The sequence below is a fragment of the Ambystoma mexicanum genome, chromosome 3q (genome assembly GCF_040938575.1).
Source record: "Ambystoma mexicanum isolate Mex_15411 chromosome 3q, UKY_AmexF1_1, whole genome shotgun sequence".
NCBI classification, from domain to species: Eukaryota; Metazoa; Chordata; class Amphibia; order Caudata; family Ambystomatidae; genus Ambystoma; species Ambystoma mexicanum.
Window position 1 is genome coordinate 1,083,353,090 of NC_090926.1, and position 27,972 is coordinate 1,083,381,061.

General features: G+C 44.4%; 1 protein-coding gene across 2 annotated transcripts in view; it reads left to right on the forward strand.

Annotated features, from left to right (window-relative positions):
• The first annotated feature begins 18,833 nt into the window (after positions 1-18,833).
• The window catches only part of LOC138583275 (zinc finger protein 436-like), a 119,717-nt gene continuing 110,578 nt past the window's right edge, over positions 18,834-27,972 (forward strand). For both annotated transcript variants that reach the window (XM_069655373.1, XM_069655374.1), the window contains exon 1: positions 18,834-18,987. In XM_069655373.1, coding sequence (XP_069511474.1) covers positions 18,937-18,987 — 51 coding nt within the window. In that variant the 5' untranslated portion in view covers positions 18,834-18,936. The remainder of the gene's footprint in view (positions 18,988-27,972) is intronic.

Genomic DNA, 27,972 nt, shown 5'->3' on the forward strand with positions numbered 1-27,972 from the left:
TAAGACCTATGAGGAGGTAGAGAGTTAGCCTGATCCTTCCGGAAAACATCTTGGAATTCTAGGTATTCAGGAGGTAATTGGGGAGCCTCCGAGGAAATTGCTGCCAGTGCAACACCAGGTCGAGGGTGACAAGTAGAGACACATTCTGGAAACTGAACCGTTCTTGCTCGCCAATCGATCTGAGGATTGTGCTTCTCTAACCAAGGAATTCCTAGAATAATCTGGAACTGAGGGGCCTTGATCACATCGAACACGATCTTCTCATGGTGTCCATCTTGACTTACTAGCGTCACTTCTTGGGTGGTATGCGTTACTGGTCCGGAGGCTATCTCCGTACCATCCACCGTAGTAATGACGTCCTTTACAGCCTTTGGACAAAGAGTCAGATTCATCCTCAAAACCATTTCATGATCCACATAATTGCCGATGGCACCGCTGTCGACGTAAGCTTCAATCGCATGTAATCGATCCGGATGTTCAGGGCTAATGAGGACCATAGGTATCACGAAATGCGAGGTCACTGAACTGGTTTTAACGCTCGGCAAGAGGACCTCTATTCTTGTCGGGCGAGGTCGTTTCCCTGCTCAGAGTTTGTGACCCTGGTAACTGCAGCTCCTACTGCCTTCTTGGCTGGTTTCACCAGACAGTCTCGAAGAAAGTGCCCCGAGTTTCCGCAATAGAGGCATAATTGCAGCTGTTTTCTCCTTTCCCGCTCCTTTTGTGTTAGTGGTCCTTTCAGGCCCCCTATTTGCATGGGTTCCCCGGAGTCTACTCCTTTGGTAGGAGTTGGTGGTTTGGAAAATACTCGAGCATCAAACTTGGAACGATCGGCCTTCCTGTTCTGCAGTCTGTGGTCAATTTGAACGACTAAGTCAATATAGTCCGAACAGTCTTGCGGGGGATTCACTACTTGGGCTAACACATCTTTGAGCTCTCCACGTAGACCTCTATAAAACAGCGTAATCCTTTTGTCCTCAGGCCATCGAGTTTCCACTATCAGTCTGTTGAAAGACGCAATATAAGCCAAAAGGTCTTGATTACCCTGTCGCAATGAAAGGAGCTCATTGTCCAAGGCCTGCCCCTGTGAATGTCTTGCAAACAGTTTTTCCATACTGAGCTGAAAAGCTTGAAAATCATGGAGAACCGGATCATCTTGATTAACTAGAGGGATCGACCAGTCTGCCGCATTGCCACTAAGGTACGAAAGCACGAAAGCTACCTTAGCTTGATCAGTTGGAAAGGCTGCTGGCCGGCATAAGAAGTGCAACCGGCACTGATTAATAAATACTGCAAACCTCTTTGGGTCACCAGAAAATCGTTCGGGCGGAGCCAGAGGTACATTCCCAGGTAGGTTGATCTGCACTGGGTTCGTAGAGGATGTTGAAGGAAGATTTGCCCCTGATGCGGGTAACGGAGTTTGTCCGGCTTGTGACTGTAGCAATTGTCTAGCGAGATCGTCTGTTCGCTCCTTGGAAATAATCAGTTCCCTTCTTAGAGCATTCGTCTCCTGACGGGCTGCATGCACTTCTGCTCTTAGTTCCCCAAGTAACTGGGCTAGCTGGTCGGTATCCGAGGTTTCCATAGCGCCTGGGTGGGAGTTTTGCGGTAGGCTTTGTGTTCTGTAACGCTCACCTGATTCCCGCAGAGGCGCCGGTCTTGACTGGGTGAATGCCGTATCTTCAAAGGTGATGTGTAACACACGGTTGGCTCTTTGGGCTGGACCTCTGTGCACTGTATGTCTGACTCGAAGAGTAAGATGTCTTAGGTAAGTGAACGCCGAGCTCTCCATCTGCCTCGGGGCAGGGTGCCGTAACCAGTTTCTTCACTGGATAAGGGTGCAGGCCTCTTGACCTCAGAGGACTGCTGTCCGTCGTTAACTGCACGAACGGTAAGTTCTGGGAACTTCAAATGTCTTAAAAGTCTTTTGTAATGATATCTCTTGTTTTGCAGGGTTCCGGCGATGGCGGATGGCGGGCTGATGAGAGTTGAGGATCGAACCCGCGTGAGGAATAGAAGCGCCTGGAAGCACGTAAGTAAGCGCTTGTAGCCTGCTTCACGATGCGCACTAACTGTCCCTTTTATCTTGCAGGTACAAGTTCGGAGCTTTAGAGAAGCTGAAGGGTGCTGGAATACCCACTGGATTCGGCGTGGGAAGGAGTAATGGCACGTGAGTAATAAAGTTGCCCAATGTCTTTAAACGCACCTTCTTTTGCCTTTCAGATGCGGGATGCAGCGCCGAAGGCCTCCGGAGCGTGCGAAGAGCTGGTAAGCTTTTGTCTTTCAGATGCCGGAATGCAGTGCGAAGACCTCCGGAGCATGCGAAGAGTAGGTAAGCCTTTGTCTTTCAGATGCCGGAATGCAGCGCGAGGCGTTGGTGACAGCCGATGGACCAGGTAAGAGATGCGCTGCCACTGAAGACCGTAGTGCTAACCTGTTCTTTCTTTGTCTTTACAGGTGCTGCTGAAGACTGGATTCCAGGATGGTAAGCCTTTGTTCCCTTAGGCCCAGGATCAGAAGCAGAAGACACGATGAGCGTTCTGCTGCAGAGAATGCAGAATAACACAAAGCAAGATTCATCCATCGGGTGTGGTTTAAATAGCCTCCTGTAGTGCTTAGGTGTCTCCTTCCACAGCCACGCCTAGGTAAGAAAAGAGTTCCTGCTTTCCAGAAGAGTTCCAGTATTCTGAACCTAGGGAGTGGCTCCTGCCCCACCCAACAGGAAAAGTAGTCCCAAACAGAAGAGGATCAGGGGTTCAACTGGCAGGTAAGTAAGCAGCATGGTCTGCTGCAGGTAAGTCCACCCAAGCATTATGAGCCCGGCGCTTCCAGCGCTGGGACTGGGCATCTTTATGAGCCTGGTGCCACTGGCGCCAGGACAGGGTCCAAAAGGTCCCAATTGGGACTGGCTGGCACTCGGAACCGGGGTTATGGGTCTGCTTCCAAGGGAGTCGGGCAAATCCTGATCTTTTGGAAGCAGAGATCATGACAATACCTGGCAACTCTTGCCCAATGCATTGCCATTTTCTGCTCAAATTTCCAGTGCTACGCTGATGACACTCAACTAATTTTCAGGCTGCCCTCTGCCACCTCCTCTCCCTCTCTCATCTCTGATTGCCTAACTGCCATTCTCTGGTCGGCCTCCCTTGGCCCTCCTCCTACCCCCACCTGCGAGGCTAAGAACCTCGGGGTCATCTTTGACTCCACTCTTTCCTTCTCCACCCACATCTCTGAGGTCTCTAAAAAGTCAAATTTCCGACTGCACCTCCTCAGAGGTACTCTGCCTTTCCTCTCCTTCCCCCAGAAGCTCATGGTATCTCAAGCTCTGGTTCTCTCTAGCTTGGACTATTGTAACAGCCTCTATCTAAATCTACCTGCCTCTACTCTCCGCCCTCTGCAACTAATCCAGAACAGGACTGCAAGACTTGTCCTTGGCCTCAAGCCCTGGGATCGTATCTCTCCAGTTCTGAAATCTCTCCACTGGCTCCCAGTGGATGCAAGGATTAAATTCAAAACCCTCTGCATTGTCCACAAGGATTTCTGGGGCCTGGGTCCAAAATACCTTCAGCTATCCCTCCGCAAATACCTCCCCTCTCGAACTCTTCGCTCCTCTACCTCCAACTCATTCAGGGTCAGTCGTTTTTCTAAGAAACAAGCTGGTGGTAGATCTCTGTCTTCAGCTGGGGCCTCCCTCTGGAACAGCCTCCCTGCCACTCTAAAACTTGAGGAGAACCATCTCCGGTTCCGGAAGCACCTCAAGACCTTCCTCTTTTCTTCTGCCTTCGCTCCCCCTCTCCCCTGCTGATCTGTTCTCTCTTGGCACCGTGCACCTGGCCACCCTCTGTCTTTTGGGCCCAGGTACCTTCTCATCCTGCCACCCTCCCGCACTGCCTCCGGGCCACCCCTTGCACTGGGGTCTGTATCTGTACCCATACAGCCCCCCCTTTTTCTTCCTGCACTTATCAGACCTACCCTGTCTGCTGCCTTAAACCTAGCACTTGGAAATTGCTGGCTGCATTACCACTGTTTGTTGCCTTTATTATTTATTTATTGTTATTTATCTGTTTCTCCTCTGCTTCGCACTTTCCACCTCTCCCCCCTTCCATGCACTTTTCCCCTCCCCCTCTCCCATGCACTTGCGCGTTCTCAATGTCACTGGGCCTAGTAAGATTGCTGTTTTGTTCTCCCCTGTTCCCCTCCCTTGTCTTGTCGCGCTCTGAAACACTTGTATACGAGCGAGATAGAAATAAAATATCAATCAATCAACAAAGTGCATGTGTGTATTTTATTTCACTATGTGCAGCCTTTATATGTTATTTGCAGTATGTTAGTTGAACCTGCTTCGCAAATGAGCACAATATTCAGGTCATGAAATCCCCTTGATTTTTTTGTTGTCTATAGCACAGACAGGTTTGTAAGTGATAGGTCATTATAGGAGATGGGAACAATTTGACTACTTTCACATTATAAGTACGAATGCCAAAAATCGGGAGAACCTCAGAGGGAGATGTCACCACAGCAATCGGGAACGTTTATTTATTTTTCTCATACAATCGCATTAGAAGTAGCATTAATTTAGGCGGTAAACAGTAAAAAATTGTGACATTTTCTAATGGAAAATCGAGTCTCGCGCCTAAATCGGGAGGGTTGGTACGTCTGTATAGGTTATGCAGGAGACAGTAAGAAATAGTGTGGTTTCTCAATGAAAAATCAGTAGTCTGGCACTTAAAGGGGGAGCGTTGGTATGTATTGGCTATTTAGATTTAGTGGCATTAATTTGTTTAAATGAAATCATAAGGGTTGCACATGTTCTCTGAATAAAATATGCATACCTGTACTTTGTACTCATGCATGTGCGTATGCATGGAGCTGTAAGTAGAAATCTGCAACACTTGCACAGTTATTTTTGAAGTAGGTGCTTTGCAATGATATGCGATTTGCATTCAGAGTGATCCAACAGTACATTTGAAGTGCAGAACTCTGATGACGTAGTTAGATGTAGAGCTCTTGAATGTGATTGGTGGATGGTTGTGTGACTGCTTAGCTGTGTCCAATGAGGGAATGGAGTCGCGAGTGATGTGGAGAGGGTAAAAGGACTGGCTAAGAGTTACGTCCGCACGTAGACCACGCTTGTCCGCGGGGTTCTACAGCAAATCCAGCATGGAAAGGGGACTGTAGGCATCAGCCAATCAGATGTTCACATTGTTCAATTGTGTTGAAAGATGGTGCGTGTAGTGAAGATGGCAAAGGTGGAGACAGTCAGGGTGTTGGTGCTCAGAGATATTTTTGTCTAATAATAAATAGTTTGCAGCACTATTCCGAAGGTAGGCATGTGGCACACAATTTCGATGTTAGAGGAGTGGAGGTGGTTTGGAGCGCTGCGACTGATTGCAATGTTGCGGCAATTCTCCAAGTTTGCAGAGATATGCGTAGGATGACCAGTCCCCTTGTGGTAGTTTTGCACTACGGTGCTTGCCATTTGGGCTACGTGACTTCACCTACTTTGTTGGAGGATTTGGAACAGTTGGTGCAAGCAGTCATTAATATCTTTCCAACTGCGAAAGTAATTTTTTCTGGCTTACTCCCTAGAGGAAAATGGGACAGCAGTTCTGTTTTCTGTCCTGATCAAAGCATTGGGAGGTGTAACATCAATCGCGGCATGCATGCTTTCATGTTACGCGCTGGTATTGTTTCCAGTAATGTGGCTTATTTTGAAGCAGATGGTGTTTCGTTATTTTTTTTGGGGAAATGCCATGTTCTTTTGGAATGTAAGGCTTGCTTTAGAGAACGTTCAGTAATGATTGTATGAGTAAAGTAAAAAGAAAAAAAATCAAAAAAACACTAAAAAATAAAAAAACACAAAATAACAGGTGTCCGTCAGGCATCTGCCCAAAAAATATAAAAACGGCTTTTTTCAGTCCATCTCACATATGCTGGCAATCAGATTTTTCTTTGCAATGTTCAAAATGCATTGCGACCTGTTTTGGATTCATAGTAACCTATTTGGCAATCTGTTTTTTCGAATCCGTAGTTTTTGAAACACACAAATCACCACCAAAAGGCTCTTTTCAGAGCCACCACTTACTCCCAGCGAAAAGTGCATTTGTTGTGCTCTGCTTGCACCCTCCACTTTTGTGCGTCCTACGACTGTCCGTGGACTTTTAGAAAAATGCACGGGGGCCTACACCGGCCACTTGATAGTTCCATTGTTAAACTGAGAAAGGCGGCTCTGAAAAGAGCCTTTTTTGTAATTTTTGTTGTTTTCCTTTTTTTATTTTTTAACACACGACACACTAGGAGAGGAGGGTGAGGGAGGGTAAGGAAGGGAGACCAACCACGGGGATAAGAAAGAGCAGGTGGAGAGAGAAAAATGTAGGGTGGGGTAGGGAGCATTTCTTCTGGTGTTCCATGACCGTAGTCTCAAAAGCACTTCGAAGAGTCTCCCTCCTGCAGAGTGCTGCGTCGCAATACATACACAATATTATGACCCACGCAAGGTAAGGGTCAACAGCATTGCGAATGGCCTGTGAGGCAGCTGGAGGAATGCGCTCTTCCACAGGAGTGTCTCTTGTGGTGAGAGGATCGGACGCAGAGGATGCTGCGGAGGTACTCAACCTACTACGTTCTTCACATGGTACCACCTTGCGAATGTCCGCACTGTGGAACGAAGTTAGGTGTCGCTTCATGGTTGTCGTACCAAAGCTGTACGCACCAGGTCTCCCGCAACACAGCACCACATCGCACTGGTTGCACCTGACCTGGTTCGCACATGCTTTTGGTACGTTACCACAAACGGTAAACAACCGCCACACCCACGACTCCCGGCGAGTGCTTGTAGTGTGGAGTTCCTCCACCTCATTCTCTTCTTCCTCTTCTTCCTCGCTCTCTACATCCTCACGCCTGTTTCCCTCTGCAGGCCCTTGGGGAGGTGGTGGCGGTGGAGGGTTTGGGGGTAGTGCTGAGGCTAACGAAGCAACAGCAGCCATGAATGCCATTAGGATTGGTCGGCTAATCTTCGCTACAACAGTAAAGGCAGCACAACTCAATCTGCTATAGCCAGAAGTACAATGAAGATGAGCTCGGGGGTGTGGCTTTTTATAGGGGTGGAGGAGTGCGCCTCGTGACCATATCGATCACTCAAAAGCATTGCAAAAATTCTAAACAATACGTTGAAAGGTAGGGCCATTGTATGGGACATGGGAAATGCTGATTTTATACTGTAAAATTATTTCCCATGTCTATATAATTTCCCATGTCAATGACATTTTTGATGTCATCTTTGATGTGCTGGGTGTTAGTGTTAACAGTGCACAGTGGTTGCTTAGCCTACCATAACTGGCGAATTTCAGGTTTTTTTTGGTTTTACTCCGAACCATAATGTCACGTTTGTATTTTTTTGTGTGAATTTGACAGGTTTTTAGTAGCGCAACTTAACCATAACGTCCCCTTAACAAAGTTTTTTTTAGTGATATATACATATAGATGTGTCAACAGTTACACCCAGCAGAGCATAAAATGAAAGCTCTGCCACTAGGGACAGATACATCAATTATCTAAAAATACAATATTCTGTGACAACAATGCTTCAACTGCCAACTTGACATTAGAATTCTTTAATGGGCAGCAACGCCATTGTGAAATGTATGATGAATTCCCCAAAAGGCTGACTCCTAGTAATGCTAGTTGACAATTCATAAATCAGCAGCAGAAATGCAAATTTCATGGACGCAGTCCAAACATACCTTGTTGGGGCATCTGATTTAGCAGCGTGTTCGTGAAGGCCTGAAACAAAACAACATAGAGATTGACGAGCCTGGCTGGGGTCGGGCTGTCCAAAGCCTAAACTAGGGAATTGGCCTGAACCCCTCGCCCTCTAAGCCCAGTGGTCCCACCGGGTTATCGCTAACTCCGATTTAAAAAAACAAAAAAAACATGCTGGCATCTGCCTTTCATCCTGACGCCTGACTGCCAGCTTCAGGTCCCATCCTTGCTGACCGCTATAATACCATGGGAGAGGCTCTGTGGAAATGTTATTCTATGACCTTTTTTCTGGCAGGATTATAATTTTGGTTCACCTAATAGCTGCATGATTACTCTCCCAGAGTATTCTTGCTGTTTCCTGGTTAGGCTTTATTCTGAAAGACTGATCTCTGGCCCTGTTCGCCGTAGTCTCCTCCCTTCAATTACCAGCTGTTGCTAACATGCTGTATTCTTTGTCAGAGTCTGCTCAAGGTGCGCTCAGGTGGTACAACCGCACAATGGATCCCCCCCTTCATCGCAGCAAATAATGGGCTAAGCCCAGTCCACCTTGCTGGGCATGTTAAGGTCTTCTGGCAGCACTGCAATTATGATCTCTTAGTTGTTCCTACGGCCAGATCTCCCCAGCGTCTCGCTCCTTGTCAGCGGTATGCCGTTGAAGCCGGCGCTGCTAGTCAGGGGGGCACAGTCTTTCTCTGCGTGTCACCTTCTCTGACAATTTGTCGGTTCTCATATTCCCCACTCACGATGTGGGGCTCTTGTTCTGGTTTCTCTTCTGGGTTTTTCTGCTTGCCTCCTATACAAAATATATTGTCTCTAGAAAAAAGCAGAGAGGCACTGGGAAGTATCTGTTTGAGGCAAGGCTTGAGAAGAAAGTGTACTGCATAGGCAAATACAGGCACGTGGGGGGTCATGAATCTGGCCCTTTCAACATCCACCGTCCACCCTAGGGATAGGCATGGCTCTGGATTTCCCCATGCAGGCCTCCACCCCCAGCTGGGAGGGGTTCTGATCTACTCTTGGCAAGCCCAGACAACTGGCCTTGTCACAACATGTGGAAGTAATTACTGTTGTATACATTTATAAGAACAAATTAATATAGTTGTATTTCAAGTAAATAAGCAATTCTTCAATTTCTTCTAGATAATATCAAACTATCGGGCTCCAGCGGTTTACTCTTGCAGCGCAACATGCAGTAGAGTGTTCGGCCCACCTTGTACGAAGGTATAGACTGTTGCCTGTATTTAGGGCATGTGAAAAGGTGGGGCTGCCGAGCACAGACTACATTTCCTATATAGCCTAGCCTCCCTGCATGAAGCGTACAAACAAAAAAGGATCCTAATTCTGAATTCAACTAGTTTTGCAGCATATATTTAGTTCCAATTCAAAGAAACAGTTTCTAATCAAAAGGTTTTAATACAATTTCATTCAATGAACATGATTATGAAAGGATAATAGAAAAATGTGAAAAATAAAATACATACAACAGACACATGAAATATGGATTTCAAAAATTGACTTATAAAGAAAGTCCACATCACAGCAGTAATTGTGTTTCAAATTTCCCCATGACGAATTTACACACACCATACATACCAATTATCATTCCTCAAACACAACATACAATGTGCAAATGTCACTATACACAAATGTACACAAATGATCGCCTAAAGTGCAACCTTTTCCGTTGTAGAATTCAGTATATGCTAGCTGTTCCCTGCGTAACATACGCCGCTCTAGCATATCTTAAAGGTCAATATCGGTCGGTAATTCATAGGGTTACTGCTGTCCCGCTTCTTAAATATCGGAATTACCACTGATCGATTCCATGAAACAGGCGTAGGTCCCTGTGACTTATTAATGGTAATTGAAAAGGCTAAACGTATCAGGTGGAATGAAAGGTATGCGTGGTATAAGAACAGGATCTAAGTTCCATCTATCACGAGGTCTTCTATGATGTGTCTTTGTAAACACGTAATTGTCAACCTTGTTCCATTGGAGAGTCCTCGTGATGTAATATGTTTGTGTGGTAGCAATATTACAGCACCTACTTTCAGTTTTAGCTCATGAGGTGACATTTGTCATAGAGCATTTGAACTTTAGAGACTGAAACGTTGAGCTGGTATTAATTGACACTGCAACTATTGTACCCTGTGTGAAGAGAAGTGATGGTGAAAAGAAGTAACTTCCGAATGTTTGCGATAGTGGAAGGTGAAGGTGACCATGTAGAACTGTGCTCATTCTGTTTGTTGAAATGATAGCTGTTGTTGAAGTGGGAGCCCTTTGCTATTTGGACTGCAGAGGGAAACCTAACACTGATAAATTGCATCAGCTGAATACAGAAACATATATAAGCATTGTATATATATATATAGATGTGTCTTAATTTACACCCAGCAGAGCATAAAATGAAAACCCTGCCAATAGGGACAGATGAATCAATTATCTAAAAATACAACATTGCGTGAAAATAATTCTTCATCTGCCAACTTGAGTTTCGGCTGCGTGAGTTTGGCGATTTCACTTCCCAGCCTTCCTTAAGGCGAATACTTTTCCAACGCATGGTAGAACTGCATACAATTCTACAAGATTAAGATCAAAGAAGGGTTTTTATTTTAATTATCACATGTCTGGTAATCTGCTCACAAAACATGCAAGTGTAATAGGACAAACACAATGCTCTGAATCAAGCCCCACACCTTGTCATCCTAAATACAATTCTATAATGGGCAGCAATGCCATTGTGAAAATGTATGATGCAATCGCCTAAAGGCTGACTCCTAGTAATGCTAGCTGACAATTCATAAATCAGCAGCAGAAACGCGAATGTCATGTCCAAACATACCTTGTTGGAGGCATCTGACTTAACGACATGTTTGTGAAGGCCTGAAACAACACAACATAGAGCTGGACGAACTTGGTTGGGGTCGGGCTGGCCCAAGCCCCAACTAGGGCTCTGGCCTAACCCTCCTCCCCCACCTTCCTCTCAGGCCAGTGGCTCCTCAAAGCAGGAGTCGGCCACTAGCCCCACCGGGACCTCGCCCGTTCCGATTTAAAAAACAAAAAGAAATACGTGCTGGCATCTGCCTTTCACCATGATGCCTGACTGCCAGCTTCAGGTCCCATCCTTGCTCACCGCTATAATACCATGGGAGAGGCTCTGTGGAAATGTTATTCTGTGCCCTTTTGTTTTTCTGGCAGGATTATCATTTTGGTTCACCTAATACCTGCATGATTACTCTCCCAGAGTTTTCTGCCTGTTTCCTGGTTGGGCTTTATTCTGAAAGACTGATCTCTGGCCCTGCTCGCCGTAGTCTCCTCCCTTCAATTACCAGGTGTTGATAACATGCTGTATTCTTTGTTGGAGTACGCTCAAGGTGTGCTCAGGGCATGAGACTGCACGGTGGACCTCCCACCCACCCCCTCAGTGCAGCAAATAAAGGACACATTGCCTCCTGTTTACATGGCACTGAGCTAGATGCTCAAGCTCTGTGCCATGTAAACTTAAGTATCGGTCTGGCCCAGCAAGGCCGGTTTATTTATTGCCCTTATTATTCTCCACTTGTCAGTGATCTCACTCAATTAAGGCTAAAACTGCATCTGCAGAGCCATCACAGGGCCTTTCCACTATATTGGAGAGAGGTGGCATTAACCTGATGACTGAGCAGCTTTCCAGATTGTTCTTCAAACAGCCCCAGGTGGGCGCTCAATGCTTGGGAGCCATCATGAGCCTGTTCGTTCCTGTTTTGCGAGCCAGCCTACGGACCAGTGCTGTGCTCGCCATGGTAAATACTAAGAGGGCAGCAGGTGCAGTGATGCTAATGCGTAAATCTGAAAGGAGAAAAACCTTTACATTTTTGATTCTTTGTTTCTCCCACTTCCGGTGTCCCCTTACAATTGTGGCAGATGTAATGTCCTACTTCCATTCTTACCTGTTTCGTGTTTGAGGATGAGTCCTCTTTCTATTGCACTAGTTGTGGGCTGCGACCCACGTGTTTGAGGGGCAGGGTTACTGCCGGCTCAGCAGTTCGTGCTGAAATAAAGATTCAGCTAGACGCACATTCCTGTCTCCGTGTCTCATTGCTTTATTCTGATTTATTGGTCTGACACCATTGGCAGTATTGTTTTCAGCGCACACATAACAATGGCGACAAAGATCCTTGAAGCTGCACCGAGGTCCAGATAGCGTTGGAGCCACATCCTTCACCCGCCAGAGCGCTCGTCATCGGAGCGTCCGGAACCCAGCACTGGTGTTTGCCTGTAACCGACGTGAGAAATACAACCCACAGAAAGTAAGGAGAAAGCCTTTCAAGCGTCGATCGAATCACCACAAGGGACAGATTCAGCGGGGCCCATACTACGCGTATCGCTTACTACACGTGTAAAAGGGACAAAATAAACATGTACGTGGCATAGTTACTACGCAATCATCCTAAACTCACAAGCTCCAGTTTCACAAAACATAGTGATATTTCAAGCTGCCAGTCAGTGTCCACATGGCAGTTTAAGGCCCCGATCACTACAGCACAGGCCACAGCACTTGGCAAGCTACCAGATCCACCACCTGATTATCAAATTACAGCCACATCTCCAAGACTGCTGAAATATGTCTGAAGCCAACACTGATAGCGGGATTATGAGCCCACCATCCAGTTCCACGCCACCCCACATCCAAGGAAGATGGTGGCTCTGAATCACTTCAGCTGCAAGCCATGCAGCCCTTTGACATGGCAGACACAAGCAGCCTAGGACCCAGATTGTATTTAGTACAGGGGGGTAGTCCTGTCCTCAAACATTTGTACTACAGTGGATTAACGTAGTAACAATTCTAACACATCTCCATATTAAGGTTAATACATCTACATAGGTATGCATCATTGGAGGAAAGTACAAATCCAAATACTGGACAAACAATTGCAGTGTCCTTTATTAATTAGGCCGCATGTTTAAGCATTGGTATTTCAATGTAGATAATGGAAAATTAAACATAGAAAAATAGAGAGTAAACCTTGTCACCAACTCGGTGAGTTGTATAGAAAGAAGACACATCTATTACAAATATTTAGTGCATATTGAAATAGCATTGCATGTCCAGTGGCGACAGGAGGTCACTGAATTTAGCCTGTTTTAGTCCGTACAGTGCAGAATTCTGAAGTGACTTTTTGAATGTACCAACAGTTCAACAAAAAAGTACATTTACAAAGTTAGTATAGTGTGTTACCTCCACACTCTTAAACTGGTACTGTGTTGTTTTGCCTGTGTATAGTGAGGCACAGACACGATTCCTGCACGCACGTGCACTCCATATACCCAATACAGCTCACTCCCATACAAACGCGAGCTGCACTAAATATTTGTAATACATGTGTCTTCTTTCTATACAACTCACCGAGTTGGTGACAAGGTTTAGTCTCTATTTTTCTATGTTTAATTTTCCATTATCTACATTGAATTACCAATGCTTAAACATGCGGCCTAATTAATAAAGGACACTGTAATTCTTTGTCTAGTATTTGGATTTGTACTTTCCTCCAATGATGCATACTTATGTAGATGTATTAACCTTAATATGGAGATGTGTTAGAATTGTTACTACGTTAATCCACTGTAGTACAAATGTTTGAGGACAAGACTACCCCACTGTACTAAATATCAATCTAGCCTTTACGTCCTGTCCGACCACAGGCTATCCCTTATGTTACAAAAATAGCACCCAGATGGGCCAGGTGACTGAAAGAACTGCACATCTACATCGATGCCTCAGGTGTTAGGGAAGAACGCCGTCTACGAGGCATTCTACTAAACTCGCTAGGTCCGGTGGTACGAGACATTGTGTTTGAAATGCTAGAATGTAATACAGATACATTTCAAGGTATTATTGACTCATTAAACACCTACTTCGCACCTTTAAGAAATGTAGACTACGAACAACACATTTTCCATACGTGTACCCAAGAAAGTGGTGAAAACATGGACAATTTTGTGATGAAGCTAAGGAAAAGGGCAAAATATTGTGATTTTGATAGGTACTCGACAGAAGAAGCACTAAAGTCACAGGCCCTTGCTGGCTGCGAATCTCACAAATTCAGAAAGAAACTACTCCAAAAGAGCAGAACACTGGGAGAAATACTACAACTAGCACGAGCTGACTCTGCTCTAGCATTACAGACTGAATCTCTAGGAAACATTAAGATCACCCAATCAGCCTCAACCGCAACAGTATGGCCCATCAGAACGACAAGGGACTCAAAAGAACAAAAGAAATGCTACGGGTGCGACTTCAAATTTCCACATGTTGGCCCATGCCCGGCCAAATTTCCACATGTTGGGCTATATGACAAATGCAGAGGTGAAAACCACTTTCAGTCTTTCTGCAGGAATATTAATTTATTTCAACCAACTTAATCAAGCAGAGACACATGGAGACAAGATGGCCGCAGCTCAAGGCGGGAAAGCCCAAGGGCCCCGCATGCGACCCTCGCCTACCACCCACCAGGCCGCATTCTCACAGCAATTCACGTGAAACGCCTTGTGATGACAGGCGGCGGGAAGAAAGAACAGACAACCCCAGCCATCACAGAATCAGACATGATTCGCAAAGACGACATTCAAGATAAAAGATTCGATACCTGGCGAGTCCCCTCGCAGGAGCCGCGAGTCACACTCATCCTCCTGCTCATGCCATCGGCAACAGCGTACCTGCAGAATACAGCCCCACCTTATTGCTACAATTGAATGGACAAAACAGAGAATTTCTAATAGACACAGGGGCAACCGTAAACGTAATCAATGACGATACCTACAAGTCACTCACCTATAAGAAATCGCTGAAAGAAGCAGACACGCTGATATATCCATACGGGTCAAACAAGCCCCTCAACTGTCGTGGAATGTTCACGACGACCTGTCAATACAAAGACAAGAGCCAGAAAGTAAAAATCTATGTCATAAAAGGCGAAGTGCCAGGGGGCAGTATTCTAAGCCTCAAGTCAGCAATTCAAATGGGACTCATTCAAATAATGTACCAAATAATGTACATGTTCCTCCGACGGCACAACACTACAGAGGCATTCCTCTCAACATCCAAAAACACGTTGAGGACGAAATTCAGTCACTACTGTGACAGGACATCATCGAACCAGCATCCGGACCGACACCCTCGGTATCCCCAATTGTACCGGTACCCAAGAAGGACAATAAGGACAGCATTCCCATATGCGTGGACATGAGGGCATCGAACGTAGCTATAGAACAAGAGCATAATCCCGCCCCTCGGAATGACTGATATGATGCACCTACTGCATAGGGCCAAAGTATTCTCAAAACTAGACTTCAATAAGGGTTATCACCAACTAGAATTGCACCCTGCTTCAAGCTATATCACCACATTTTCAACACACCTTGGTTTATTTAAATATAAAAGACTCAGTTTCGGTGTGTCATCAGCAGTGGAAATCTTTCAAAATGAGATCCACCAGGTAATTAAGCACATTCCGAATTGCTTAAATTACAGTGATCTGATAACATTTTAATCTTTGGCAACACTCAAGACATTCACGAGAACAGTCTGCATTGCCCTTGAAAACGCCTATCTCACACTCAACCCCGACAAATGTGAAATTAGCAAATCCACCCTGAACTTCTTTGGCCACATTTTCTCGAGAGATGGTCTGCAACCGGACCTCGAAAAAGTTCAAGCTTTAGTGGAGACTCCCACACCCACCTCTGTATCAGCAATATGCTCATTCCTCGGCATGGCAAGCTATTGCACGCGATACATGCAAGACTTTGCGTCGATAAATACGCTACTCCAGCTACTCACGGGAAAACATCACGAATTCCAGTGGTTTAGTGCATGTGAAGAAGCTTTTCAGGAAATCAAAAAGCCTATCACAGCAGCATCATGCATGGCATACTTCGATCCTGACCTTAACACTGAATTGACAGTGGATGCGAGCCCAGTGGGACTGGGAGCAATATTAGCGCGATCCAAGCCAGGTGCATCCCCAGACTCCCCAAGAAGAATCGTGGCCCAAGCAAGCCGCAGCCTATCCACCACGGAATGCGCATACTCCCAATCTGAAAAGGAAAGCCTGGCAGTAGTATGGGCATGTGAACATTACCACCTGTTTCTCTACGGACGACCGTTCACCATAATCACTGACCACCAGGCTCTCACCAACATTTACGGCAAACCAACAGCCAGAATGCCGCCACGCATTGCCAGGTGGGGACTAAGGTTACAGGAGTACTCTTTCAAAATCATGCACCACCCGGTAGAGGATAACAATCCAGCGGATTTTCTTTCGAGACACCCACTTCCAGCTCAAGATGAGCGACAGTCAAACAAAGCTAACCAATACTTAAACTACCTGGTAAGAAGTGCACTCCCCAAATCCACCACCACAGCTCAACTACTGGAAGCGACACAAAAGGACCACCTACTTCAGACAATACAGGCATGCTTGAGATCAAACCAGTGGCACAGCAAACGGAAGGGAGATCAAACTCTAACAACAAGTGAGGAACAACACTTCCGCACATTCAAACTCAAACTCATTCAACACACATTGTCGACGTCACCAGAGAGTCTACTATTAAAAGAAAACCGGATTGTAATTCCATCCACTCTGCAAGATCAAGTACTAGGCTTTCAGCACCGCAAGATCATGCCGCTGTGGCCGCAAGCCAATGGAATGGCAGAGAGATTCATGGGAAACCTCAAAAGCACCCTCCAGGTATGCTCCATCACCAATGTCTCATTCATGCAGGCTATTTCTACATTGCTACGTGAATATAGAAATGCACCTCATGGTTCTACAGGAGAATGCTCGTCGGCTTTAATGTTCGGGCGCGTCATAAAAACCACGCTGCCACACAACCCGCAAGCCCTGTTGAACACTGCCTATGTTGACTCCGCGAGAACCAAGGACAGAGAAAGTAAAACAAGAATGAAAGAGTATGCAGACACCCGAAGACAAGCAAGACCGAGCTCCATTCAGATAGGAGATCGAGCCTTGGTGCGACAAAATCAAAACGCCAAAGACATACCCGCTTTCAAACCCGAACCGATGACCGTAACACACATTCATGGCTCAATGATAACAGCCACAAGCCCTCAGGGAACAGTCACCAGAAACTCCTCCTTTTTCTGGACCTTCAGAGGTGACAATAATCAAGAAAACACCACAGTGACCACTGCAGGTGATTCATCGGACATAGACACTGAATACTGTGAGGAAGAGAGAGATGCCGACGACAGCGACAGTGCACACATGAATGCCCCTCCACCAGCTCGTAGTCCTTCCAAGAAGGACATACATAGACTAGCGAGATGGATTGAGGAAATGAACTAAATAGCCCTGCTGTATGTTAAGCAAGGGGGAGATGTAATGTCCTACTTCCATTGTTACATGTGCTAATGGGTGGGGTTATTGATGATTTCCTTTATTGGCCGTCTGACTGTTGTGTGTGATAGCGCGGCGCACTCCCAGCTGTATTCTAATGAACTTTGTATAATGTGATTGGTTATGTCTATTTCTCTCCCTCTGGTGTAGGAGCTGAGGATTAGGTGCTCCCTATTCCCTTGCTATCTATTGTGGAATAGATCTGTTGGAGCTTGAATGTGGTTCAGGGCCAGGGTGCTATTGATGAATCGTCCTAGTCCTTCCGTCTTGGTATGCCTATGTATTTAGCCTTTCGTGTCCTCCTATCATGGCTATCTCTCAGTTAGTCGTTCGGTATGTCGTGGAGTGTCTTCCTTAGATTCTATTTTTAGTTGATTGCTTGGTGAGAATCGGTATCTGCGTCTTCATTCATCATTGTTTTAGTTGCGTGTGTCCCCCTTTGGGGGGTCTTCTAGTTCCGAAGTGAAGAGCCAGGATTTGAGTAGTTTCCTGAATAGTAGGTGTTTTTTTGTGCTCCGTATGTTCTTTGGTAGGTCGTTCCAAGTTTTCTGCGCTTAGTGGCAGAAAGAAGATCCTCCGAGTTTTCTTTTATTGTAGGGTTTTGGTTCCAGGTGGATGTCGTTGCTTGATCTGAGCGTTCTTGTTGGTTGATGTAGGTGTAATTTGTCTCTCAGGAACTCAGCGCCTTGTTTGTGTATTGCTCTGTGTGCGATGCACAGTGTTTTGAATTTTATTTGTTGTTTTATTGGTAGCCAATGTAGTGTTTTTAGCGCAGGTGTGATGTGTTCTTTTCGGGGTAGTTTGAGAAGCAATCTGGCTGCCGCATTTTTATGCGTTGTAGTTTTTTTAGAAGTCGTTCTGGCATACCCAAGTATAATCTACTCTGGACATGACGAGAGCGATGATGGTGATTGTTTTGTTGGCGAATGACAGGGCCAATAGGATCCTTTTCGCCGCTTGCAAGAGAAAGAAGCATTTCTTGAGTAGAGCATTTACTTGTGGCTCTAGAGTAAGATTGTTGTCCATTAGGACCCCCAGGTTTTTTTACAATCGCCGATGGTGCTGGGGTGAGTTGAGAGATTGGGACTCCTGATAGGCAAAATTATGGAACTACATCCACTCATTGGTTTAAGTGGCTGCAGGAGACAAAATAAACATTTTGTGATGTAGAAAATTCATGCTGAGCATTAGCAGTTACCAGGACAACCAGATGTCCTGACTCTCTCATTTGTGTTAGCAATGCCCGTACCACATAGGTGGCACTAACACCAGCAAATTCACCAAAATCAAAAATGTGCTCTATTTACCCTTCCTCCTAGTAAACAGCAGTGATTCTGCAGGGTTTAGGCAGACTCCTGGCACATAATAGAAGCCATGCACTATTTAGCATTTGCCCTGTAATTAGAAGACATTCTTAATTATTTAATCGTGGCGAATAGATGTTAGTTATCTTATTACAGACGTGCCTTGCATGTACATTTTATTTTTCTGTTAAAAAAAGTCTTGAATCCAAAAACATAAGGTAAACGACACTGCCACATAAGGGCAGCAACGAGCGTACGCAGGTTGAAGTTCTGCAGGAGCGTATGCAGGTCTCGCGCTCAGCATGCGCAATGGAGCAGCGTCTTCTCTCTGAGCTTGGCATGTCATAAACTAGAGGCAGTAGTTGGAAACGTCATCAGGTCTCTCCAGGTGGAGGTGCTTTTGTGTCGGGTTCTTTTCTCTCTCGGCAGCGTGTCCGTCTTATATCACAGAAAAATAAACTGATAGCTGGATGATTGGCGCGAATATCAAGTGCGAAATGTTCAACCAAAATGCTGGCTCGGTGAGTGATGTATATACGCGCGTGAATGGTTTACTGAGCAGTCCGCGTGCACACAGCGCGCTCACGTTGCAGACTATCAGGTGACTAACTTGCCCAGCCCCTGGCTGTGTTACGTGAACCCGTTGCATCTAGTTTTGCTTTAATAGGTCCTTCACCAAGAAAGCAAAGAAAATAAACGGGGCCGTTTGACGTGGGACACGCAGAGTGCTCTTCATGTTTCAAAAATACGCATCCTCATGTTGCACTAGGCCACTTGTATTGCAAGACCGCGCTGTTGCTGTGATAATTCAGAGAACTGAGGGTTTAGGCTTTAGAGACTGGATTCTTTCAGGGGTCTGAGTTGTGCTTGATGTTTTTTATTTTACAAAATTGCAGATGAATCCGATGTGAATGTCCACATGTTGTTGGGGGCTGTTTGATTCGTTACATTAGCATTCCCTTAGCTGAAAAATGTGATAACATTGGCTAACTTTTGTGAACTCCTGTGACAGTTCTAAACCTCTGTGCTAAAATGGTGCCTTCTTTTTTGTTATTTTGGATATTTATTGAGTGCAAGCATCTTTTCAGGAGTAAATGTAACCCCTTTTTTGAAGATGAGTTGTAAATACCTTCTCCCATGTCCGTGCATAAAAGCCGGGTAGATATTGGCAGTGGTGTTCTGTGGATGTGGGCGTCGGGACCCTACTTGATCTGTGTACCTCACCACTTGTCAGATACATGAAGTGGTAAAGTAGTTATTAAACCATGTGTAAGCAGTTTACACTTTGTTTTTGCTCATTCTTTGCCACTCCTGGCGAATAAATACGGAGGCCCGTAGTGGGTAACATGCAACAGTGCTGGAAGATGGGTTACGTGGCAGAACAGGAATGGTAGAGGGTAGTCGTTTGTCAGGATATGGCGCTGGAGAGGTTATGTGGAGATATCTTCCAGGGTCTGAAAAAGATGTACCTGAATTGCACATTGTGCCTGTGAGTTTGCTTTTGATGGGTTCTTAGGTTGCACAATCTAGGGTGTAGTCCGAGAATGTTTATTTTCTGGTGTTTTCGTTTTTTTGCATTTCTGCTGATCTAGTATGGTACGGTCCTGATCTCGGTTGATGCACTGACCTCCAGAGATGGGTATCAGGTAATAATGTCCCATACAGAATGTGGCCTGGAAAAGCCATTGGTGACATTATATATGATGACTTTATGTATGGGCACTGGTTGCAGGGATGACCCCTGATCCACTTGTTAAAAAAAAAAAAAAACGGGTTGTGGGGGTGTCCCCCGCATGTTCAATGTAATAATGTCTGCAAAAAACAGCAACTTTTTTCTCAGGAGACATTTTTGATGGGACATTATTCCATGGAACCCTGAGATGGTGACTTTGTCAGGCAGGTAGGAGGCAGAGTTCATGTTGTGGCAAAATGACTTCTGCAACGCAGGAGTACAAGGGGACTAGTAGCTAAACCGCCTAGTCATGTCTCACACTTCTTCAATACTGTGATCCCAGTCATAAAGGTGAAACGGGCACAATCAGTCAAGAGATATACGTCCTTCACCATTTGTGGTAATGTGGACCGAGTGCAGGCTGGACTCTTTAAGAGGTGTGAATGTGAAAACGTAACAACCCAAACAGCACAGTACAGCAGTCCTCAATAAAGGAATGTCCAAGCAAGGTTCTATAAATATGTATATAAATATATATATTTTTACTAAACACAATTTATGCAATAATAAGTAAATACAAAACACTACAAAACCCACTACCTGTGGAAAGAACACAGAATATGTAAATGTAGAAAAATGCAACACGCTGGGTAATGGAACTGTGGTTAAAGGCAATCAAAAACCACACACTTCATAATAGGATATGTGTTTTGCAAGCAAAAGGGATCAAAAGTGAACTAACCAGTTTCTAGGGGCTATAGTTGACCAGTTGGACAGTTAGGAGTCAATAATACCGTCTCACTGTTCTTGGCTTTTCGACAGTGGTGAACCAAGCTTCTTGGCGCTGTGCGGGCATCAAAGATCGGGAAAGCACAAAAACTAGCACCCAAGGTTCCTGGTGGCTCAAATGTGTCTAATGGTACTTGGAAAATGTCCTGAAGCGGTTTGGCAGTGAAAACACATAAATCATGGCTGATCTGGCTCTCAGGGACAAGATAGGTCCTTGTTCTCCCACAAATCGTTGTGTGAGGTCCTAGGTACCGATGGAGGTGGCAGAGAGGCAGGTCTTGCTCTAGCAACAGTTAACCCTCAATGTGCCCTGGGGATGGTTAGGGAGTGAGCTTATCTCTGCCTTGGAACATAACTACAAAACACGTGTCTGAGGTTGCTGATGGTACTTTTGTACAGAGGTGAATTCCCTAGCATTTCGGTGTTGGACTACCCTTGTGGGTGAGACCAGACTGATATGCAAATGGTTATTTCTTCTTTGTGAAGGGTACTGTGAGCTAAAACTTGGTTGTAGACCCTCCTGAGTGGAAGAAATTCCATAGAACAAGGTATTTCACCCATTTTCGATTGCAGTAGTGGGGCTCCCACACTCCTGCTTAATCTGCCTTGGGACACCTGCCTCCTCCTCACAACTGGAGGACCTAGGAAAGGACTGCTCGACCAGCAAGGTTCCAACACATCCCTCTTGTGGTTTTTGGGGCTGGGGTGCAGATTTAAATGCAGCCTCTGGACTGCAGTGACTTGGTTCTCAATCAGCTGTCAGACAACGCACCTGGCACCTATGAGCCTACGTTGTGCCACTGGAGAGCAGCAACTGTAGATCAGGAGACTGCGTCAGCAGCACAGGGGTATGCTATGCTTTTGGCAGGGAGCTTTTGAAACAGGGGTCTGATTAGCATGCCACCCTTTTGAGATGTAATTACCTGTATCATTTTATTAATTAATACAAATAAAAAAAGGCCCAGGCTTCTACACCCAAGATTCCTCACAATGTTGCAGCCTTATATGTGATGATCAAAAAAAGCAGACTGAGGGCTAATCTCCTGTTATTCCTTCTGAAAGAAGCAGTGCTCAACTTGGTTAGTGTGTACTAAAAAATCCTTGTTTAAGAATGAATACATTTAAACACTGCGCCGACACGTACATATATGTGCGATATATGGTGAGGTATGGAATACAATCAGCAGTCACAAAGTTCTAGATTGCCAATCTAAAATGATATCTTAGTATGAGTAACCTGGAAAAAGACTGCGACAAATCTTTGCAGAGTAAGTTTATTGCTCAAAAAGAAATTGCCCTAATGACTGATGACACGTGTTTCGGTCCTCCAAGAACCTTTTTCAAATCAGGGCTATTTATTTGCCTTAACATCATATAATCATACAACAAATGAAAACATAACAAAATAATCACATTGGTAGACGTGTATATATCAAAAGTGAAACGACAAAGTGAGATTGAATGAGCATCCAAAAGTAGAGTGTAAATACATGAAACAAAAAAGTACATGGATGTCAGAAATAAAAAAACAGACAAAAATGGGGTCGGGAATGAGGGGGCGGAGAAAGCAGGGGTGAGATTAGGAGAGAGGTAGATACAAAGCAATTGTTAGTTGTGAAGCATTTAACAAAGTATAAGCATTATTATAATCATTTGTGTTTGTTTATATTAACAAATGTATCGAAAATGTGTTACCTTGTAGTCATGTAAGGTGCCCCCGTCACATAATGTGAAAAATAAGCTTCCATATATTGAACGGGTAAATCCCTGTAATTGTAAAATAGATTCATATACAAATTGTTGTATTACTTGGTTATAGAATCTTGATAGTAAAAATGTACTTGGTACTGGGTTTCAAGCTCGAAAGTGGTGAGGAGAGGTACACATGTTATTGGAGTGGCTGGTCTAATCGGTAAAGAACGCACAGACGCATGCGCGAAAGATACATTTAATCATAAACTAACGGGTTCCAAATAGGTTATGGCTACCGGTAAGTTTAGACGCGCGTTCGCTTGTGCAAACTAATAGGTTTGCATATGTGGTCCATATAAGCGCATCTTAGCTAAACGCGTGAAAGAGTAATCGCGTGAAAGCGTTTTAGTGGGTTGACAAGTACCATTTGCTTGAAGCGCACGATAGCATGCGGGATATTACATATTGTAACGAGTAAGAGAGTCTATGCAAGCTTCCAAGCCCAGATTATTTCTGACATCCATGTACTTTTTTGTTTCATGTATTTACACTCTACTTTTGGATGCTCATTCAATCTCACTTTGTCGTTTCACTTTTGATATGTACACATGTCTACCAATGTGATTATTTTGTTATGTTTTCATTTGTTTTATGATTATATGATGTTAAGGCAAATCAATAGCCCTGATTTGAAAAAGGTCCTTGGAGGACCGAAACACGTGTCATCAGTTATAAGGGCAATTTCTTTTTGAGCAATAAACTTACTCTGCAAAGATTTGGCGCAGTCTCTTTCCAGGTTACTTATACTTCATACTATCTATAAAGGTCCCATACCTGGTGAGACGCGACTCAATGTATTGATTGAATCAACTTCTCTTTTTTCTTTTTACGACTATAAGATGTCGCCAAGTTAGACCAAACCTTCAAAGCCAAGATCTTTCTTTGATAAAATTATATCTTTATTCATGTTGGTACATACCCAGTACTTGAGGGTGCAACCTTCTTCACTTTTTCCCTGGTAAACCAAAGGACCATCCTTCCCCTGCACTGCGTGAATCCAGCACCATCGGCGCTTTCCCTACCCACTCTCCCTGCGTTCTTCCCCTCGCCGATGTTTCCCACCCACCCGGCTCCTGATTGGCCAGAGCATCCAGGAAGCAGCTTCTTTCGCCTCTGCTGCTTGGGAAAGCTCTTTAAACCCTGTGGTCGAGGGTACAACCCTCTTACATTTTTCCTATGTAAGCCAAAAGACCATACTTCCCCTGACCTGCCTGAAACCATAACCATTAGAGCTCTCTCGACTCCCTCTGACCTGCCCACCTGGCCCCTGACTGGCCAGAGCATCCAGGAAGCTACTTTTAGAAGTGAACCCCAGGACAGCCTTGCAGCTGGCAGAGGGCCAGAGGCAAAGGGCAGCTCTGTACTGGGTACCTCATCTCCCTGTTTGTCCCTGTTCACCCATGGACTCCTGATAAAGCAGTCTACAGCAACAATTAAGGTAAGGTGGTACGGGCAGTCTGCACAGCCATTACTGTGCTCAATTAAAACCCTGCCACTCCTTCATTATCACTACAATCAATTCAAAACATTGTGTAGATTACCTGCTCCTCACCTCAGATAGCCTGATAAATGTTTTTTTTGGGGTAGGCAGGGTGTTGCACATATGTGTATCCTGTGGGTAGGCAATGTGTCACACTTTTTAAGTATTTTGGGGGTAGGAAGAGAGTCGCACTTAGGGTTTTTTGGGGGTAGAAAATGTGTCACACTTAGATTTATTTTGGGGGTAGGCAGGGTGTCGCACTTAGATGTATTCTGGGGCGGGAAATTTGTTGCACCTGAACAGACTGTGAGGGCAGGAAATATGTCGCACTTGGATGTATTTTGGGGGTAGGCAATCTGTCGCTCTTAAATGTATGTTGAGGATCAGCAATTTGTCGTACTTAGATGCATTCTGGGTTAGGCTATCTGTCGCTCTTAGATGTATGTTGGTGATAGGCAACAAAGTTGGTGTATTTTGGAGGTAGGCAATGTGTCACACTTATATTCTAGTTGTCATTTATATTGCCCCATTTCCCCTTTTGTATGGCCTCCATGCGCTTTTTTAGATGGCTCTTGGGGGTAGGCAATGTGGCGGTAAATGTGTTGCATCTGAACAGACGGTGAGGGCAGGAAACGTATTGCACTTGGATGCATTTTGAGGTAGGAAATCTGTCGCTCTTAGATGTATTTTGGGGTTAGCAGCGTAGTCACACTTGGGGTAGGCAGGCAGTGTATCCCACTTAGATTATTCTGGAGGAAGGCAGTGTGTCCCACTTTGATGGATCTTGGGAGTAGGCAATGTGTTGCATTCAGATGGATTTTGGAGGTAGACCGGAATGGAATTAGATGGAATTATGTAGGTTGGCACTTGTATTGCATATCAAGAACTGTGAAGGCTAGCACATGTTTTACACGTGGAGTAATTGGGAAGGTTGGCACTTGTATTGTACTTGAAGGTAATTTGTGGTTTAGCATTTGTATTGCACTTTGACGTTCTGTAGATTAGCACATGCATTGCTCTTGAAGAACTGTGGAGGCTGGCACATGTGTTGCACATGAAGAGCTGGGTAGGTTAGACAAATTTAGGGTGGGTAGTGTGCTGCACTTCGATGGATCTAGGAGTGGACATTTGTATTTCACCTTATAATGCTAGCCTGTCTATTTGCTCGAAGATATGATGGTATCCCATCTACTGAACCTAGAAGTGCTATAAGTTAGCCTTTGTAACTCATAGAAGATATATGCATGATACTGCATTTAGAAGATACCTGATGGTAGCCAATTCTAGTACTTAGAAGATATATAGTAAAACTATAAGTGTAGCCTGTCTATTGCGCTTAAGAGAATCCCACGATCCTAAATCCCATGGTAGCCTGTTTGTCACAACGGAAGATCTACTGGGATAGCCGGTCTGTTCCGCTTGGAAGATTTTGAGAGTAGCCTGTTTATAGTACCTAGAAGAGTCTATGGGGGTAGCTTGTCTTTTCACACAGATTATCTGATCACACAGAAACATCAAAATTAATGCTCAACCGGAGCTTAAGGTACATATTGCACGATTTCGGTGGTTATCTGCTGCAGAAACGGCTATCCATCCACACACATTAGAATGCAGCAACGACCTACGACACAATTCTGTCTAGATGGACTTGTAACTAGTCTATTGCACTCATGCACTCTCGTGGCCTACCGCAGCACCCATCCACATGCCTGACCCCTTGGGTTGCTTACTGAAACCTAACCAACCTCTTGGCCAAATGCACACATGTATGCTAAGCCTTTCTGAGAATTATTTTCCCATACCTGGACTTTGGTCCCTGAGGGCGTTCCCACCACAAGCACGTTGAGACTATAATAATGGGTAAAGGTGCTTTATAAATGACAACTACAGTACAATACATGAGCGTTGTGTCAAACACCAACAGTCATTATGCATTCTTTAGTGTTGACAGTACATTCCTGAAATCTGTAGATACTGATAGAACGAAAGGCTGTAGAGTTCACGTACCTAAAGTCCCAGAAGGTTGGTTTAAACAGGTCTTGTGGTGCTCTTTTTAATTGCTATTCAATCTGTAGCAGCGAGAGAAAAAATAAATGTGCACCCGAAAGGAATGCTAATGTAACTCATCAAATGTGTCATTAATAAACTGTCTGTGAAAATATATTTCCAGATGATAAATAGGGCTTGTAAGCTGCCTCATGTTGTGCTGTAAGCACCAAGCGTGGAATCAATTCTTTAGATCCAAGATGATCCCCGTGTTGCATTAGATTGGTAAAAAGATATTTTTGTTGCTGTGTGAATTCAAAAATACTTGCGTCATCTAAGAAACAGTATACTAAAAAGGCTTCTTACTCAAAAAGTGAGGTGCAGGCACACCATGCCGCTGCTTTCTGTGTGCAGAGTCTTGAACTGATAGGATCATTCACTGTGATTTGCGTGTTAGATCGCAACGAAGATGGCTACTGTGTGGCTACTGTGTTTTTTTTAATATAATGGGGATAGAAAGTACCTTTGATGGGAAGCTTTTTTGGTAGTTGGACACCACCTTTGCATAAGGTTCACCTGAAAATAGACAACATATTGAAAGAAAAATGAAATTTAAAAAAAAGAGGGAGACGTCTTGTTTGCTTTGCAGTTTGCTGAGAATGGCATAAGTGGAAGGTGACCACCATATTCCAATAGAAGTGGTGTTTATTATTTGTTATTGGTTGACAGTTAAATTGTAGGTCAATATGAATGCCCTTCTATGGCAAAGCCTGCCAGGCCAAAAGCAGAGTTGCTTTATTTTTATTTGTTGAGTGCATATAGTTCCAGGATAAAAGAACAACATTAGTGTAGTGGCCATGGGGTCCTTTGTATTTTGTGTACACATATTCTATGCATTTGAATAATAGTTGAAATAAAATATTGTATTTGTTAAAATAGAAATAGAAGAAGGGATTATTGGGACAGAGATTTAAAAAGGATAGTACACCAACAAAATCATACAGTGCACATTTGGTGTTGGAAGCTAATAGTATAAAAGAATAGGACAGCATGTCTATTCCTACAATCAATATTTTAATTACAGACATGAACATCCTTATCATAATTAGATAGTGTTATGTAGTGTCTGTTAAGTGGTTTTAGTGTCCAATGAACATGTTTAGTTAATCGTTTTATAAACCAATTTCGGTTGCATGGAGGCTTTGTAACCGTCAAAACCTTTAGTGGCTTAAAGTTGACAGTTATTACATTCCTTTGGTGACCTTTTCACATGTGCTGTGCCTATACATCTAATCTTTTCTGATCTAGTTCGGAATGAAATTGTATCCAATGTGATGCAAGAAAGGATCTTTAGGATTGGCTTTTTGATTACTCAAATAAATGCTTGGATCCTGGTTTTCAAATTTCTGATAGTGCTTCCTACTTAGAATTGTTGGCAGATGCCTCCTGTCACCGATACACCACGATTCATCATAGTTGTAAGATAATGGGGTAAACCAAGCCAAAAGGGAAATGGGAAAGATATATGAATTGTGTAATCTCATATGAGGACTAGGATAACCTATGCTCTCCCACCAGAGGCGTCTCTCTTCATTCTTGGCACAGATTGATGGCACTGAAAATGTTGAATGAAGTATATGTTAAAACCAAGGCAAAAGCCAGATGTTGAGAGACAAGGGATCCTACACCTCCTAAATGTCATGCTCCAGAAGCATATTTTTCCATATGATCTGGCTATGTTCAGAGGTATCGATGCTTCGATTCTGGTCATGAAAGAGGTCTCACAGACGGTAGGGCAAGAGATGGCCCCCAGCCTATTGGCTTGGC